At 41.1% G+C, this 18,327-nt stretch overlaps 1 protein-coding gene across 1 annotated transcript in view; it reads right to left on the bottom strand.

Moving 5' to 3' along the window:
* LOC141273413 (gamma-aminobutyric acid receptor subunit pi-like) overlaps positions 1–18,327 on the bottom strand; it is a 150,343-nt gene that overhangs the window by 93,025 nt on the left and 38,991 nt on the right. The window contains exon 3 of the mRNA XM_073685202.1: positions 8,924–9,030. Within this exon, the coding sequence (XP_073541303.1) occupies positions 8,924–9,030 (107 nt within the window). The remainder of the gene's footprint in view (positions 1–8,923; positions 9,031–18,327) is intronic.

Here is an 18,327-nt window from a genome sequence, read left to right as displayed (position 1 = left end):
GTCCCGTCCAATTAACTCTACTGATGGCTTTCCAATTAATCTGGTTAATGTCAAATGTCTCTCCGATAAGTCATGGAGAGGTCAAAAAGTCGGACTGAGGTCAAACATTGTAATGTCGCCTGAACAGCAAGAAATTCACCTAAGAGCACGTTCACACGTTCAGTATTTGGTCAGCGTTTTACATCAGTATTTGTAAGCCAAAACCAGCAGTGGGTGATAAATACAGAAGTGGTGACGTGTTTCTATTATACTTTTCCTCTGATTGTTCCACTCCTGGTTTTGGCTTACAAATACTGATGTAAAATACTGACCGAATACTGAACGTGTGAATGTGCCCTAAAGATGTAACTCCCAGGATGATCTCATTATTAAGAGTTGAATTATTTATACATTGTGATTGCATCTAATAAAAGTAGCCCTTAAACCCCATACTGCAGTTGTTGTTTTTTTTTTTTGGGGGGGGGGGGTTGTTTTTACAACACTCACTAGCAGGGTTATCAGTCTTTAAATGGAATCTGTCAGTAGGATCAAGTCTCCTAAGCCGTCTATATCAGCATGCAGGTCAAAGGAAGCTGAATAAAATGATACTTTGATATCTTCACTCCGATGTTTTGTTCCAGAAAAATCCACATTTTTCTTAATATGTAAATGAGCTGTTAAGATCTATGGGTCGGACATAGATCTCCCGGAGAATCTGCCTCCAGAGCTTATTTTAAATGAAAGGAGGTGTTACCAGTGTGAGACATGTAATGACTGACAGTCTGCTCTCCTGATCTACATGTCTCACACTGTTAACACCTCCTTTCATTTAAAATAAGCTCTGGAGGCAGATTCTCGGGGAGATCTATGTCAGGCCCATAGATCTTAACAGCTCGTTTACATATTAGGAAAAATATGGATTTCTGTGGAATAAAACATCGGATCGCAGATAGCAAAGTATCATTTTATTAAGCTTCCTATGACCTACATGCCCATATAGATGGCTTAGGAGGGTTGATCCTACTGACAGATTCCCTTTAAACAATAATAACTAGGGATGAATGGACCTGTGGAAGTCCAGGTCCTGGTACCCAACTCTAATTTTATTCCAAAGTTCGGGTTGGGTACCAGAACTGTACCCAAACTTGCACCAGAACCCGAACACCATTGAAAACAATGGGGATCCGAACTTTTGAGCTGGAAAATATTCTCTCTCTCAACTTCCTCCAGAACTTCAACTTTTGCAACGGACTTCCAGGAGTAGTCCGTCTTTGGCGTTTAGCACCGGACACTAAATGTCCAGTAGGAACCCCAAACTTTTAAATTCGGGTTCGCTCATCTCTAGTAATAAGCCAGCTAGTGAAAAAGTTAATGCCAGCATCACCACAGGTCTAAAGTTATACAGGGGTTGATTCTTTCCTGTAGGTCCTTGGGTCACCCACCAGCCAACGCTCTCATGTTCGGCTTGGTGTTTCGGTCAGGAAACTAAGCAGGACATGCACCACTGATCACAAAGATCACAGAGATCATTTAGGACCATAACATGGTCCGCAAAGTCCGTACCATCAGAGACCAAATTGTATCTTTGAAGCAGTGTCAGGAGTTATTTAAATGGGGTTGAGGAACTCCTATTCCCTCAACAGATGGACATCCCGAGTGGGGATCTCCACTTAGTAGACATCTATGGGGAGAACATGAATAAGGAAGATTCTTCCGTAATTATGCTAGCCCTCCACCCACTTTCCACTAAGAATATATCCTGCCTTGTTTATGTTGATGTGTACTTATTTAAATATGTGTTAATAATTCATTAGAATATATATTGCTTTGACTGATGAAATCTGAACACATAACCAGAGGGCAATGAAAATAAGCAAGTAAAGAAAATTAATACCAAACTGTCTGATGTAGTTTAGTGCGATCTCTGGAAACCTCTCTAGGGGACAATATCTTGGAATGTTTTATTATCGCTGGAGCCGATTATTCAAAGTAATCAAATGTATTTGCACTTACATTTGTCTTATCCTGACTGCTTAGTCGTGACTCAGTAACATACTCACCGGAAACAGTGCAAGAACTTATATAACATGAAAACAAACAGTACCACGCATTTCTAAATCCATGTGAAAAAACAACGTTCTACTCCAAATTCATGTCTAGTTGAAATAGTATATGCAGTCATGAAAACAACTAAGTACACCCTCTTTGAATTCTTTAGTTTTACCTATTAGGGCATATTAAGATAATATTTGGTCCTTATGAAGTCTTAAAATTTGGTCAATACAACCTCGAATGAATAACAACAACACATGAAAAATTACACCATGTTATGATTTATTTACCAAAAACTAGGTCAAAATGCAGAAACTGGGTGACAAATTAAGGTAACCCCTACTGCTTCCCTAGAAATTAAGATTGTATGTGGCACCTAACTGATTTATTGTTAATCAGAAAGTTTAAGCACCTCTAAAAAAGCTGAAGTTTTGGCACTGAGTGGAGTGGAGAGGGAGACAAATTCTCAAACGGCTTATATATACTAACATTAGGTTATGAAGCCCACTCTACCACAAGAGCTATGTTATACCTCACTCACCCAATAAAGGTGGATCCAAATTCGAGAGGAACCGCACGGGGACAGAGCACTGGCAAAAGGAAGCCTCGACACGCGTTTCGCCGGTGGTAACTCTTGGCTTTCTCAAGAATTTGGATCCACCTTTATTGGGTGAGTGAGGTATAACATAGCTCTTGTGGTAGAGTGGGCTCCATAACCTAATGTTAGTATATATAAGCCGCTTGAGAATTTGTCTCCCTCTCCACTTTTGCATTAGCATTCCTCATGACCCATGGGATGGACCTTTTGTAGAGGTCTGCAACCAAAAATGGGGGACTATTTGTCCGCATGTCTCAGTTTGTAATAAATTCTAAATTATTGATGTGATGTACTGATTTTAGATGTGATATTTATGAAATAAAGTTTCTTATGCCACTTTACTCAATGGTTCTCCTATTTATATATATATGGTTATGAGTAGGCACTTTTGTGTGGAGATGGGGGATGAATTTCCTCTGTAGACCCCTCACGCACACAATTTATTATGTGGGCCGCAGTTTGTTTAAGAGTTATAAAAGGTATTTTAAATCAATGTGGAGCACTTCATTCTACAACAAGAAAGATTATTCACAAGTGGCAAACTAGTCAACAAAACAGTTGATATTCTTCCCAAGAATAGACGTCCCAGAAAATTCACCCCACGGTCAAACCGCGCAAATCTCAGAGAAATAACAAAAAACCCAAAGGGCTACAGCTCAGAATCTAAAGGGATCAGCATGTTAAAGTTTATGACAGTGGAGATTTTTGGCCAAAATGACCTGCAGCACATTTGGCAAAAATCAACCACAGCATATCAGCACAAACACCAAATACCGTCAAGCACGATGGTGGACTTGTTTTGCAGCCGCAAGATCTGGACCCTTGCAGTATTTGAGTTGACGATGAACTACTCTGTATGCCAAAGTATTCAAGAGTGAAATGTGAGGCCATCTAACCAAAAGCTAAAGCTTGGCTGAAACTAGGTCATATAAAAAGGCAATGATCCCCAGCATACAAGGAGTTGGCCCCAACCAACTTTTCTCAGTGCTGCTCCAGGTGATTGACAGGTGTCTCCCTATGTAAACGAAATTGAAAAAAAGCTTTCCCAAGTGCAGTTTTTTTTTAATTGGAGGAGGTTGACAGACAAGTCTGGTCACATATTCTTCCACCAGTAGCTGTTTTGAGAACAGGAGCTTGGTTCCATGTGAGGAAGGCCAAACTAACAAGATATACTAAGTATCACAATATCATGTCCCCAACACATTAACTTAAAGATAACCCCTATAACATATCCATAAATACAGTGCAAATTTAAGTTTGGCAGGGAATTTATTAATGCAGAAATTTGAGCATTCATTTGCTTTTTAATCTGTCCACTTAAGGTAGAAAAGCACCAACATGGTCGAAGTGAATTATGAGTGATTGTACTTAATCGGATTATCCCATGTATTATGAGGTTTATCTGGCATTTGGCTCCCAGAGGTAAAGAGGAACAGTTGATCGACTTTATCACGCCGTTGGTGTTTTGAAGTGGATTCAATATTTTGGACTTGGTGGTGAGAAGTTTGGATGCTTGTATAAGAATGGTAATGACAGAATTTTTGGTTGACTTAAATCCAAAAATGGGGCATAGAATGAAACTGTTTTAATGTTAAGGAAGATGTCTTAATGACAAATGTCTCATTATTTCTCTCTTGAGGTCTTCCTAAAAAGGGATTGATTTATTGGGCAAATTATCCATAATTATGACAATGACCAATAAGCAGTCAAGCATCTCCACCAAAGGTCAGAGTTACTGAAGGTCTTTTTACCAAATTTGCAAGCTATCACCTTTTAACAGGATTGGTAATAACTTGCTGATCGGGGATTCACCTCTCATCCAGAGAACAAGGCTCAGAAGAGGCACAAGCATTGAGACCCCTAGCAATCAGAAAGTTACTCCCTATCATATGGATCGGTGATTGCTTCCTAACTTACTACAACCCCTTTAAGTTGCATCTTATTAAAAAGAAAGGAGTTTTACACTAACATGTGATTTCTGTAGATTAGTTTTCTTGAATTTTGATTGGCTATACTACCTCGATGTGGCAGGAAGAAGAGATCTCTGGTGTTCGTTTAGCCTTGATCCTGCAATCCCTGCTTTCTCTAGGAACATTCAATGTTTTTGTATCTTTTTGCATTCTTTTCCTTGTTTGTGCCCTCATTGCTCTCAACTTTTTCGACCACTCTATTGACAACCCAAGAATGTTAGAGAACTGGAGGCCATTGCCCATGAGGAATGGACTAAGATTTCTCAGGAACGCTGCCAAATGCCGGGGTCTAGCGATGGCATCACGTTTGCAGCAGGTCATAACAGCCAAAGTGCTCTACTAAATACTAAAGACACTCGTCAAAAAGAGAATGAATAATTTTGAGACTGCAGTAGTCAGTAAAAGTGTCATTTTGGGTTAAATATGAAGAAGCAACTTTGGATATTTGTTCTGTTGAGGGATTTAAAAATTGTTCTTGTTCGATTGTTTTATTGCAAACAGCAGAAAGTTTGCAAATTTTATTAATAAACCAAATTTGCAATGGGAGCTGCATAATTTTGATTGCAACTGTATAACAAATATAAAACACAGCAAAACTAAAAGGAACGAAACTATCTTAATGCTTATATAATAAGAGAATTATGATCGGTCTGCTTTTATTATTTCCAAAGGAAAAAATTGCCTAGAGCTTCAATAAGTCTAGGTATATCATACTTGGTTGCATAAGTGCTGGCTTAAAAAAATACATCTCTTTGAAAGTTACGGAATTATTTTCAAAATTGGGAAATGGTAATAAATATTATTGTCTACTGTGATATATTAAATTAAGTTGTCAATGTCTGTGTCATTGGTGCTGGCCATTCCAACAAAATTTACATACAATAGGAAGGAGAAATAGGAGGCCAAGATTCTGTGTCATGTACTTTACCAAGGATGTATATGTAGCGCCCCGAGGGTTCGGCCGCTACAGGGGTATTCCACTCCCGGGTAAGGATGGAGTGTGGACCAGGGCTCGGTAGGCTGCATGCATCACACACACCCCATTTCCGGGGGACAGCTCAACGGTGCTCCCATTAGACAGTAATGCAGGCACGACAGAATCTGTCCCTGGCTGGAGTGGGGAGGGGGGAGGAAAACCCAGTGCTGTAGGGGCAGATAGGGGTTGGGTCTCTTGGCATAGGTAGGAGCCCATTGGTTGCAAGTCACCTGGGCTCATACACAGAGAGGGAGGTATAAGAGGTGGGCACCATCTTAGAACAGTGTTCAGTCTGAGAGAGGAAGTGACAGAGCAGGGCCTCTGTGGAGCTCTGCTCCGGAGGCGGGCCTAGCCTGTGAGGCCAGAGCCAGAGGAGAGGAACAGAAACAGCAAAGAACAGGAACAGAAAGGAAAGGAAGAAAGGAACAGAACACCAAGAGAGGCCCAGAGACACGAAGGCAGAAGGAACCCCAAAGGCCCAGGAGATTGCGGGTGACGGGTTGGCAGAACAGGGTACCGGATCCCAAGTTGGTGGAGGCGACTAATCCTCAGCCAAGGACCGGCGGTCGCGATCATATCTTGGTGCTACCCCTCACTACACCTGCTAGAAAGGCACACCACATAGGGTCAGGGAGGTGAGCACAAAGCCCTCCCAAGAGAAGGCCCGCGGGAGCTGGACAGACGTAGTGTCACTGGTGGGGCACGGCCAGAGAAAGGAGTAGAAGGGAGTCCTGTGACACACTCTGGAATTGCCTGGGGGTTGATCGAGCCCCCCCTGCCTGGTGGACGCAGCATGGCTTGGGCAGTCATTGCCCGCGGAATGACTTGGGACATAAAGAACTGTGAGTAAAGAACTTGAACTGCAACCCCACGTCTCTGTGCTTCATCGCCGTACCAGCACTACTAGTGCTGGGACGCCCGTGCACCATCACTCCCATCATCCACATTCTCTGCCCTGGGGCTGCACTCTTCCCGTGGGGAGTCACACTACCTCAGCTGCATACATCATTAGCCCCAGCGGTCTGCCTTGCAGCGGTGGTCCGCACGGACTGCAATCCACGGGTGGCGTAGTCGGACAATTAACCTAAAACCCTATAAAGACTGCCACTGGTTTGACCACCCTGAGCCACGGGACCGGGTCGCTGCCACGGAGACTACAACCCCCCCAGAGACCTGGTTCCGGGTAACCCACGCACGTGCGCAAACGCGGCCCAGGGGGCGAGTCATATATACCATAGAGAAAGCCATTTGGATGCTTCTTTTGCTGTAGGGAGACTTAGCCCATACATACATTCAAGATAGCTGTTTGAGGAACACGCACTATCATGACTCCACCATAATCTTGCTCAAGGGGTTATCTTATGACCCTGACCAGTTCAGGTATTCACAGTGCAGATGTGTCCTCCCTCAACTTTTTTCTAAGTCTCCTTTCCCACTGATGTTTTATTGATTTTGTTTAACACAATTCACAAAAAGTTGGGTCATCCCAAAGAGGTTAATTGCCTTAACTTGTGTTAAATAATAATTATGGTTTCTCAATTCTGCACTGGATAGATTTTATCAGCCTCGTGGTAGGTTTTAGCTGACATTACATGTGTTATTCTTGTACACTTAGCTCAGGGTAGAAAGACACTGAGCATCTGACATGTAGACCGGACACATGTGCTCGACACAGACAGACACAGCCTACCATTCTAATTATGGACAAATGGACAATTTCTTTGCAACTTCTTCAACTATGTTATGTTTTGATACAATGATTCTTTTTGGTGGACAATCAAATAATAAACCTCCACATTTTTTTATAAGATTTATAGTGACATGTTCTTTGGAGTATCGCATCTGGTAAGAAGTCCTGTATAGATAAATATACCAAATAAGTATATTTAACAACTTTCCTTTTGTGTAGACAAATACCATTGTCAGTGAATGTCCACTTGTTAATCAAAATTGAAAAAAAACTATCTCTGGAGTAGGGATGATGGGACCCATGGAAGTTTGGGTTCTAACACCCAACCCGAGCTTTATTCCAAAGTTTGGTTTGGGTACCAGAACTGTACCTGAACTTTTAAGTTCAGGTTCGCTCATCTTCTACTCTGGAGTAATACCCATCATTACTATTTCCATATAAATACAAAAAATACCTCTCTTTAATGTATTTGTCAATCCTTTTGGCCTATTTGTGCACTTCTCTTCAATTTTGATCTCTTCTCTTCCTATGGGCAGGCAGCAGCTTGTCACATTTGACCAGGAGTTTTCCAAGAGTGCTTTGCAGTCATCTCCTGCTAACTCCTGTTGTCTCTAACTCTCAATGTCCCTCACAGATCCCACCAGGGACAGACACAGAAAGAAGAGGGCTCCTGTGCAAGTGCAGTCTAAAAGCTCATCATAATGCACAATTCCACCTACTTTGGAATTGGTAGTGGGCTCCCTTACTTCTTGGGCCCCAATGTCTGTCCCTTTGTACCACTAATATCCTATATATTTTCCTTCTATCTACATCTATCTAAGTCTCTCTCTGCTATATCTTACCCTTGTGTGTTATATCAACTTCACATGCGTAGTTCTCTCATTACCACAAAGTTTTGGCCTCTTCACTATCAGATCACCATGAACCATGAGTAGGCACAGAGCAGGGAAGCTACTGAGCATGTGCGTCCACCGGTGAAGGTGGACGTACACTCCAGACACAGCAGAATCAGCACAAGCACAATTACAGATGAAAATGTACTGTACTTACTAAAACAACAAATGTTTTATAATTGATGTATATCGAAAATTCACTTCCATTCAGCTTTGAACAATTCTTTTGGTGAGACAACCCCTTTATGGGTGAAGACATCTTTATTGAATATCTGTCAATTCATTTATAGACCAACTTGTAATACTACATTTCTCATGACGTGGCTGCTGCAAGGGGAATGTGTGATCCACCAACCTTCTCATCTCAAAGGGAAGGCTCAGTCTGGAAGGCGAACACCCAACATCTACCCTACCCTGGATAAGTCTATGTCATAGCAAAGTTCTGTACAGGACAGAGGAAGTACTTTTTTTTTATATCCATTAATAGTCCTTTTTTTCTATTTTAATTTTTTTGACATATCATACTAAGATACATAGTGTTTATACATGAGTTATTGTTATGGGCCATATATACTTTATTTTATACTTTGGATTAGATCGCCTCTTTATGTATGCCATTCTCCACATTGTGCTCGCTAACAGTTGCTTTTGGTAAAACTTTATCACATTCCAGTCAACATGATATACAAGAATCAGCACATTATCTACTACAGTTTATTACACAAAATTCCTATATTTATTTACAAATGATAAACCAGTACTCACTATCAAAGAAGGGGCGCAGATATTTGTTGTATCCCTTCATAAGCTTCTGGATTGTAGGGGGAAGGATTTCTCCCTCCTTTCCTTCTGCATTAACGGTGGGAAGAAAGCTGACATAGGTGGAAATAATGGGAAATAAATAATGAATATATTTCATCTACTACTTCAAACATAAATGACTAATGAAGCAATTTTTCATTTAAAAGGTTAAGTTTAGAAAAGCCATTTTCATACTGTCTATTGTGTCAATGGAGAGGAATCCCTGTTCAGGATTTTCATCTTTTGGCCAAAGTGGGAATTGAAGAGGAATACCAAAGAAACAATATATGCTGGACAAGCTATTAATTAAAATTAATATTCATAATATTCATAGTAAATATATACAGCGGGTGAAATAAGTGGATGAAATGCTGCAATCTACCAGAATGATGAAGATGAAACGAGGGTGGATATTTCAGCAAGACAATGATCCCAAACACATAGCCGAGAAAACTCTCAATTGGTTTCAGAGAAAGAAAATAATTTGCTAGAAAGGCCGAGCCAATCACCGAACCTAAATCCGACAGAAAACATATGGAAGGAACTAAAGCTCAGAGGTCACAGAAGGAGCCCACAGGACCTACAGGATGTGAAGAGTGTTTGTGTGGAAGAATCGGCCAAAACCACACCTGAGTAAGGCGTGTGACTAGTTTCTCCATACAAGATGCGTTTTGAAGCTGTCATCACCAACAAAGGCTTTTGTACGAAATATTAATTACATTTCAGTAATCGTGTTCAATACTTTTTCCCTGTATCATTTCTCATTATTAAACATAATTTCTGAACATCTCTGGTTTGATTTCTTTGCCTGTGTGGATTGGATGGGTTATTACCGATTCCTGGAGAGAATTTCATGTCAATAACACCTTAAGAAATATATTGACCTACAAAACTGGTGATGTATTCCAACACTTATTTCACCCACTTAGTGATCGGACTCAAAGGGTGGTTGTAAATGGCTTCACATCCAGCTGGATGAATGTCTCAAGTGGGGTACCACAGGGCTCCGTCCTGGGACCTGTATTGTTCAACATCTTTATCAATGATTTAGATGAAGGAATTGAGGGTAAACTGATTAAATTTGCTGATGACACAAAGCTAGGAGGGATAGCTAATACTAGAGAAGAGAGAGAGAGGATTCAAAAAGACCTAAATAAACTGGAGCAGTGGGCAGCAACCAACAGAATGGTTTTTAACAGGGAAAAATGCAAAGTACTACATCTGGGCAATAAAAATGAAAAAAGCATATACAGAATGGGAGGAATAGAGCTAAGCAACAGTACATGTGAAAAAGACTTAGGTATACTAATAGATCATAGACTGAACATGAGTCAACAGTGTGATGCAGCAGCAAAAAAGGCAAATACAATTCTGGGATGTATTAACAGAAGCATACAGTCTAGATCACGTGAAGTCATTATCGGTCTTTACTCCTCTTTGGTCAGACCTCATCTGGAATACTGTGTACAGTTTTGGGCACCACATTTTAAAAAAGACAGACAAACTGGAGCAAGTTCAGAGAAGAGCGACCAGAATGGTGACTGGTCTGCAAACCATGTCCTATGAGGAACGGTTGCAGGATTTGGGAATGTTTAGCTTGCAAAAAAGAAGACTGAGAGGAGACTTAATAGCGGTCTACAAATATGTCAAGGGCTGTCACATTGTAGAAGGATCATCTTTATTCTCATTTGCACAAGGAAAGACTAGAAGCAATGGGATGAAACTAAATGGGAGGAGACACAGATTAGATATTAGAAAAAACTTTGACAGTTAGGGTGATTAATGAGTGGAACAGGCGGCCACGAGAGGTGGTGAGTTCCCCTTCAATGGACGTCTCCAAACAGAGGCTGGACAGACATCTGTCTGAGATGATTTAGTGAATCCTGCTTTGAGCAGGGGGTTGGACCAGATGACCCAGGAGGTCCCTTCCAACTCTACCATTCTATGATTCTATGATATATATATATACACACACACACACACACACACACACACACACACACACATACATACATACATACATACAGTCATACAGTCATACAGTCATGGCCAAAAGTATTGAGAATGAGACAAATAGTAATTTTTCCAAAGTTTACTGCTTCATTTTTTGTAATGGCAATTTGCATATACTCCTGAATGTCAAAGAGTGATCAGCTTAACAGCAATTACTGTACTTTCAAAGTCAATATTTGCCCAGAAAATGAACTTTAACCCCCAAAACACATTTCAACATCATTGCAGTCCGGCCTTAAAAGGAGCAGCTAACATCGTTTTAGTGATTGATCCATTAACACAGGTGTGGGTGTTGATGAGGACAGGGCTGGCGATCAATCAGTCATGATTAAGTAAGAATGACATCACTGGACACTTTAAAAGGAGGCTGGTTCTTGGTATCATTGTTTCTCTTCAGTTAACCATCGTTATCTCTAAAGAAACACGTGCAGCCATCATTGCACTGCACAAAAATGGCCTAACAGGGAAGAGTATCGCTGCTACAAAGATTGCACCTCAGTCAACCATCTATCGCATCATCAAGAACTTCAAGGAGAGAGCTTCCATTGTTGTCAAAAAGGCTCCCGGGCGCCCAAGAAAGACCAGCAAGCGCCAGGACCGTATCTTAAAACTGTTTCAGCTGCGGGATCGGACTTCCAGCAGTGCCGAGCTTGCTCAGGAAAGGCAGCAGGCTGGTGCGAGTGCTTCTGCACGCACTGTGAGGCAGAGACTCTTTGAGCAAGGGCTGGTTTCAAGGAGGGCAGCAAAGAAGCCACTTCTCTCCAGAAAAAACATCAGGGACCGACTGATATTCTGCAAAAGGTACAGGGAGTGGACTGCTGAGGACTGGGGCAAAGTCATTTTCTCTGATGAATCCCCTTTTCGATTGCTTGGGACATCTGGAAAACGGCTTATTCGGAGAAGAAGAGGTGAGCGCTACCACCAGTCTTGTCTCATGCCAACTGTAAAGCATCCTGAAACCATTCATGTGTGGGGCTGCTTCTCAGCCAAGGGAATCGGCTCACTCACAGTCTTGCCTAAAAACACAGCCATGAATAAAGAATGGCACCAGAATGTCCTCCAAGAGCAACTTCTCCCAACCGTCCAAGAGCAGTTTGGTGCCCAACAATGCCTTTTCCAGCATGATGGAGCACCTTGCCATAAAGCAAAGGTGATAACTAAATGGCTCATGGAACAAAACATAGAGATTTTGGGTCCATGGCCTGGAAACTCCCCAGATCTTAATCCCATTGAGAACTTGTGGTCAATCATCAAGAGACGGGTGGACAAACAAAAACCAACAAATTCTGGCAAAATGCAAGCATTGATTATGCAAGAATGGACTGCTATCAGTCAGGATTTGGTCCAAAAGTTGATTGAGAGCATGCCAGGGAGAATTACAGAAGTCTTGAAGAAGAAGGGGCAACACTGCAAATATTGACTTGCTGCATTAACTCATTCTAACTGTCAATATAACCTATTGGTACTCATAATATGATTGCAATTATATTTCTGTATGTGATATAAACATCAGACAAACACTAATAAAAACCAGATGCCAGCAGATCATGTGAAAATATAATTTTGGTGTCATTCTCAATACTTTTGGCCATGACTGTATATATATATATATATATATATATATATATATATATATATATAATGTAAACTGTATATATCTTCTACACTGTGTTCCAAATTATTATGCAAATAATATTTTCTCAGATTTTCCCAAATTACCTATATGAATTGCAGTCATTGTAATTTTCCAGTCAAATAACTATTAGAGTACAATTGAAACGTTTTTGTACAAACTGCCTATGATAACAGTATATTTTTTAAAAAATAAAACACTCAAACTGCACTCAAAATGCATGTTCCAAATTATTATGCACAGCAGAGTTTTCAACCTTTTCATTTGAATAAAGAACAAAAAAATGGTCATTTTTGAAATTATAAGCATTAGCAGGTTATTACAAACTGAAATCAAACAGTTTTCAACTCAAAACTTTATTCTAGGTGATGTTACATTTGCACATAGGACCCCTTGTTCAAAAGGAGCTTCTGAACTCTCTCGTCCATTGAATTTGTCAGGTTTTGGATGGTTTCTGCTTCAATTGTTTTGCATGAGGACAGAATACCCTCCCAGAGCTGTTGCTTAGATGTGAACTGCCTCCCGCCATCATAGACACTCCTTTTGATGATGCTCCAGAGGTTCTCAATGGGGTTGAGGTCAGGGGAGCATGGGGGCCACACCATAAGTTTGTCCCCTTTTATGCCCATAGCAGCCAGAGATGCAGATGTGTTATGTGCAGCATGAGACGGTGCATTATCATGCATGAAAATGATCTTGCTGCAGAATGCACGGTTCTTCTTCTTGAACCATGGCAGGAAGTGCTGTTTGAGAAACTCCACATACATTATGGAGTTCATCTTTACCCCTTCAGGGATCCTAAAGGGGCCGACAATCTCTCTCCCCATGATTCCAGCCCAAAACATTACTCCACCTCCTCCTTGTTGGCGCCGTAGCCGTGTTTGCATGGGGTGTCCATCAACCAGCCATCCTCCACTCCATTCATCTGGACCATCGAGCGTTGCACGGCAGTCATCGGTGAACAAAACAGTTTTGAAGTCAGTCTTCATGTATTGTTTGGCCCACTGGAGCCGTTTCTGCTTGTGTGCAGTGGATAGAGGAGGTTGACAGGATGGCTTACGCACAGCTGCAAACCTCTGAAGGACCCTGCATCTTGTTGTTCGGGGGACGTTGGAGGCACCAGCAGCTTCAAAAACTTGTCTGCTGCTATGACAAGGCTTTTTTAACGCTGCTCTTTTAACCTGACGTAATTGCCTGTAGGAAAGAGTCCTCAATTTTCCCTTATCAGCACGCACACGTGTGTACTGTGAATCAGCTACATACTTCTTGATTGTGCGATGATCACGATGAAGTGTCTTGGCAATGTTGATTGTAGTCATGCCTTGACCTAAACACTCCACAATTTGTTGCTTCTCAGCAGCCGACACATCCTTTTTCTTTCCCATTTTGGCAGAAAATGTAGGCTGCTGAATAATGTGGGACAGCCTTCTTAAGTAGTCTTGCCTTTCATTGGACACACCTGCCAAACTAATTAGCACAGGTGTCTGCAATTGCTTACAGTGATATAAAGAGCCCTGACACACATCACCATCAATGAGTTTAACTGACAAACAAAACAATTCTTACCTTATCACTCCTAAACACTTTTTGCATAATAATTTGGAACACAGTGTATATACAGGGTGGGCCATTTATATGGATACACCTAAATTAAATGGGAATGGTTAGTGATATCAACTTCCTGTTTGTGGCACATTAGTATATGGGAGGGGGAAAACTTTTCCAGATTGGTGGTGACCATGGCAGCCATTTTGAAGTTGGCCATTTTGGATCCAACTTTATGCTTTTCAATGGGAAGTGGGTCATGTGACACATCAAACTTATTGAGAATTTCATACGAAAAACAATAGTGTGCTTGGTTTTAACGTAACTTTATTCTTTCATGAGTTTTTTTTACAAGTTTATGACCACTTATAAAATGTGTTCAAAGTGCTGCCCATTGTGTTAGATTGTCAATGCAACCCTCTTCTCCCACTCCTGACACACTGATAGCAACACCGCAGAAGAAATGCCAGCACGGGCTTCCAGTATCCGTTGTTTCAGATGCTGCACATCTCGTATCTTGATGGTATGGTGTGGTATATGGGGTACAAAGATAGTGGGGCCACTCTTAATGAATGGGCGCGCTGTGGATGCCGGGTGTGACACGATGGGGGATAACCCCGCCCACAACCCATCACTCGCAGAACGCAGAACAGGAGACCCCTGGCTGCAGCCGCAAATAGTTGTGATGTAAGTGGAAAACAAGAGCCGGCTGCAGCCGGGGGTCACGTGCTGTCTGTGGGCGGTCAGAGATAGCGCGGCGCACAGGCAGTATTGGCAACATGAGGTATTTACGAAATTCATTAGGGGCCCGGGGGTGATACATTGGGGGGTTAATTTAAAGTAGTGGACAACTCCTTTAAACCCCGCTTCGCTGATTGGTCGCGCCCGGCCGGCCGCGACCAATCAGAGATATTGGCGCGGAATTTAACCCCCAGTCACAGCGCGACGTAGTTCACTCATGTTTACTGAACACGTTCTATCAGTCACAGTGCCACGTAGTTCACTCACGTTAGATATTCATGTAATGGTTTATATATTTTGATGATCTGTTTAATAATTTCGTTCAGTTGTATTAAGTTCTATGAGCAATAAAATTTAATGATAATGTATATATTTTACCCGGAAAATCCTGTGTATTCATTGCATTATTCTTAAATCTTCATAAATAAACTACATACATATTCTAGAATACCCGATGCGTTAGAATCGGGCCACCATCTAGTGTATGTATGTATGTATGTATGTATGTATGTATGTATGTATATATATATATATATATATATATATATATATTATATACACACACACACCCTTTCAAAAGTTTGGGGTCACCCAGACAATTTTGTGTTTTCCATGAAAACTCCTACTTTTATTTATCAAATGAGTTGCAAAATGAAGAGAAAATATAGTCCAGACAGTGACAAGGTTAGAAATAATGATTTTTATTTGAAAGAATCATTTTCTCTTTCAAACTTTGCTTTCGTCACAGAATGCTCCCTTTGCAGCAATTACAGCATTGCAGACCTTTGGCATTCTAGCTGTTAATTTGCTGCAGTAATCTTGAGAAATTTCACCCCATGCTTCCTGAAGCCCCTCCCACAAGTTGGATTGGATTGATGGGCACTTTTTGCGTACCATACGGTCAAGCTGCTCCCACAACAGCTCAATGGGGTTGAGATCTGGTCACTGCGCTGGCCACTCTATTACAGATAGAATACCAGCTGCATTCTTCTTCCCTAAATACTTCATGCATAATTTGGAGGTGTACTTTGGGTCATTGTCCTGTTGTAGGATGAAATTGGCTCCAATCAAGCGCTGTCCACAGGGTATGGCATGGCATTGCAAAATGGAGTGATAGCCTTCCTTATTCAAAATCCCATTTACCTTGTACAAATCTCCCACTTTACCAGCACCAAAGCAACCCCAGATCATCACATTACGTCCACCATGCTTGACAGATGGCGTCAGGCACTCTTCCAGCATCTTTTCAGTTGTTCTGCGTCTCACAAATGTTCTTCTGTGTGATCCAAACACCTCAAACTTTGATTCGTCAGTCCATAAAAGTTTTTTCCAATCTTCCTCTGTCCAATGTCTGTGTTCTTTTGCCCATATTAATCTTTTCCTTTTATTAGCCAGTCTCAGATATGGCTTTTTCTTTGCCACTTAGCCCTGAAGGCCAGCATCCCGGAGTCGCCTCTTCATTGTAGACGTTGACACTGGCATTTTGCGTGTACTATTTAATGAAGCTGCTAGTTGAGGAGCTGTGAGGCGTCGATTTCTCAAACTAGAGACTCTAATGTGCTTGTCTTGTTGCTCAGTTCTGCAGCGGGGCTTCCCACTTCTCTTTCTACTCTGGTTAGAGCCTGTTTGTGCTCTCCTCTGAAGGGAGTAGTACACACCATTGTAGGAAATCTTCAGTTTCTTGGCAATCTCTCACATGGAATAGCCTTCATTTCTAAGAACAAGAATAGACTGTCGAGTTTCACATGAAAGTTCACTTTTTTCTGGCCATTTTGAGAGCTTCATAGAGCAAACAAATGTAATGCTCCAGATTCTCAACTAGCTCAAAGGAAAGTCAATTTTATAGCTTCTCAAATCAGCCAAACCATTTTCAGCTGGGCTAACATACTTGTGCTAGGATTTTCTAGGGTGTTCTTAATATCTATTAGCCTTCTTACACAGTTAGCAAACACAATGTACCATTAAAACACTGGAGTGGTGGTTGTTGGAAATGGGCCTCTATACACCTATGTAGATATTGCAATAAAAACAAGACGTTTGCAGCTAGAATAGTCATTTACTACATTAACAATGTATAGAGTGTATTTCTGATTCATTTAATGTTAGCTTCATTGAACAAAAATGTACTTTTCTTTCAAAAATAATACAATTTCTAAATGACCCCAAACTTTTGAACGGTATATATATATATATATATATATATATATATATATATATATATATATATATATATATATATAATATATAGTACAGACCAAAAGTTTGGACACACCTTCTCATTTAAAGATTTTTCTGCATTTTCATGACTTTGAAAATTGTACATTCACACTGAAGGCATCAAAACTATGAATTAACACATATGGAATTATATACTTAACAAAAAAGTGTGAAACAGCTGAAAATATGTCTTATATTCTAGGTTCTTCAAAGTAGTCACCTTTTGCTTTGATGACTGCTTTGCACACTCTTGGCATTCTCTTGATGAGCTTCAAGAGGTAGTCACCGGAAATGGTTTTCACTTCACAGGTGTGCCCTGTCAGGTTTAATAAGTGGGATTTCTTGCCTTATAAATGGCGTTGGGACCATCAGTTGTGTTGTGCAGAAGTCTGGTGGATACACAGCTGATAGTCCTACTGAATAGACTGTTAGAATTTGTATTATGGCAAGAAAAAAGCAGCTAAGTAAAGAAAGACGAGTGGCCATCATTACTTTAAGAAATGAAGGTCAGTCAGTCCGAAAAATTGGGAAAACTTTGAAAGTGCAGTTGCAAAAACCATCAAGCACTACAAAGAAACTGGCTCACATGAGGACCACCCCAGGAAAGGAAGACCAAGAGTCACCTCTGCTTCTGAGGATAAGTTTATCCGAGTCACCAGCCTCAGAAATAGCAGGTTAACAGCAGCTCAGATTAGAGACCAGGTCAATGCCACACAGAGTTCTAGCAGCAGACACATCTCTACAACAACTGTTAAGAGGAGACTTTGTGCAGCAGGCCTTCATGGTAAAATAGCTGCTAGGAAACCACTGCTAAGGACAGGCAACAAGCAGAAGAGACTTGTTTGGCCTAAAGAACACAAGGAATGGACATTAGACCAGTGGAAACCTGTGCTTTGGTCTGATGAGTCCAAATTTGAAATCTTTGGTTTTAACCACCATGTCTTTGTGAAATGCAGAAAAGGTGAATGGATGGACTCTACATGCCTGGTTCACACCGTGAAGCATGGAGGAGGAGGTGTGATGGTGTGGGGGTGCTTTGCTGGTGACACTGTTGGGGATTTATTCAAAATTGAAGGCATACTGAACCAGTATGGCTACCACAGCATCTTGCAGCGGCATGCTATTCCATCCGGTTTGCGTTTAGTTGGACCATCATTTATTTTTCAACAGAACAATGACCCCAAACACACCTCCAGGCTGTGTAAGGGCTATTTGACCA

Source organism: Phyllobates terribilis, unplaced genomic scaffold, assembly GCF_046119375.1.
Source record: "Phyllobates terribilis strain yellow unplaced genomic scaffold, ASM4611937v1 Scaffold_5__5_contigs__length_657084704, whole genome shotgun sequence".
Lineage (NCBI taxonomy): Eukaryota > Metazoa > Chordata > Amphibia > Anura > Dendrobatidae > Phyllobates > Phyllobates terribilis.
This window is presented reverse-complemented; position numbering and strand designations above follow the sequence as displayed.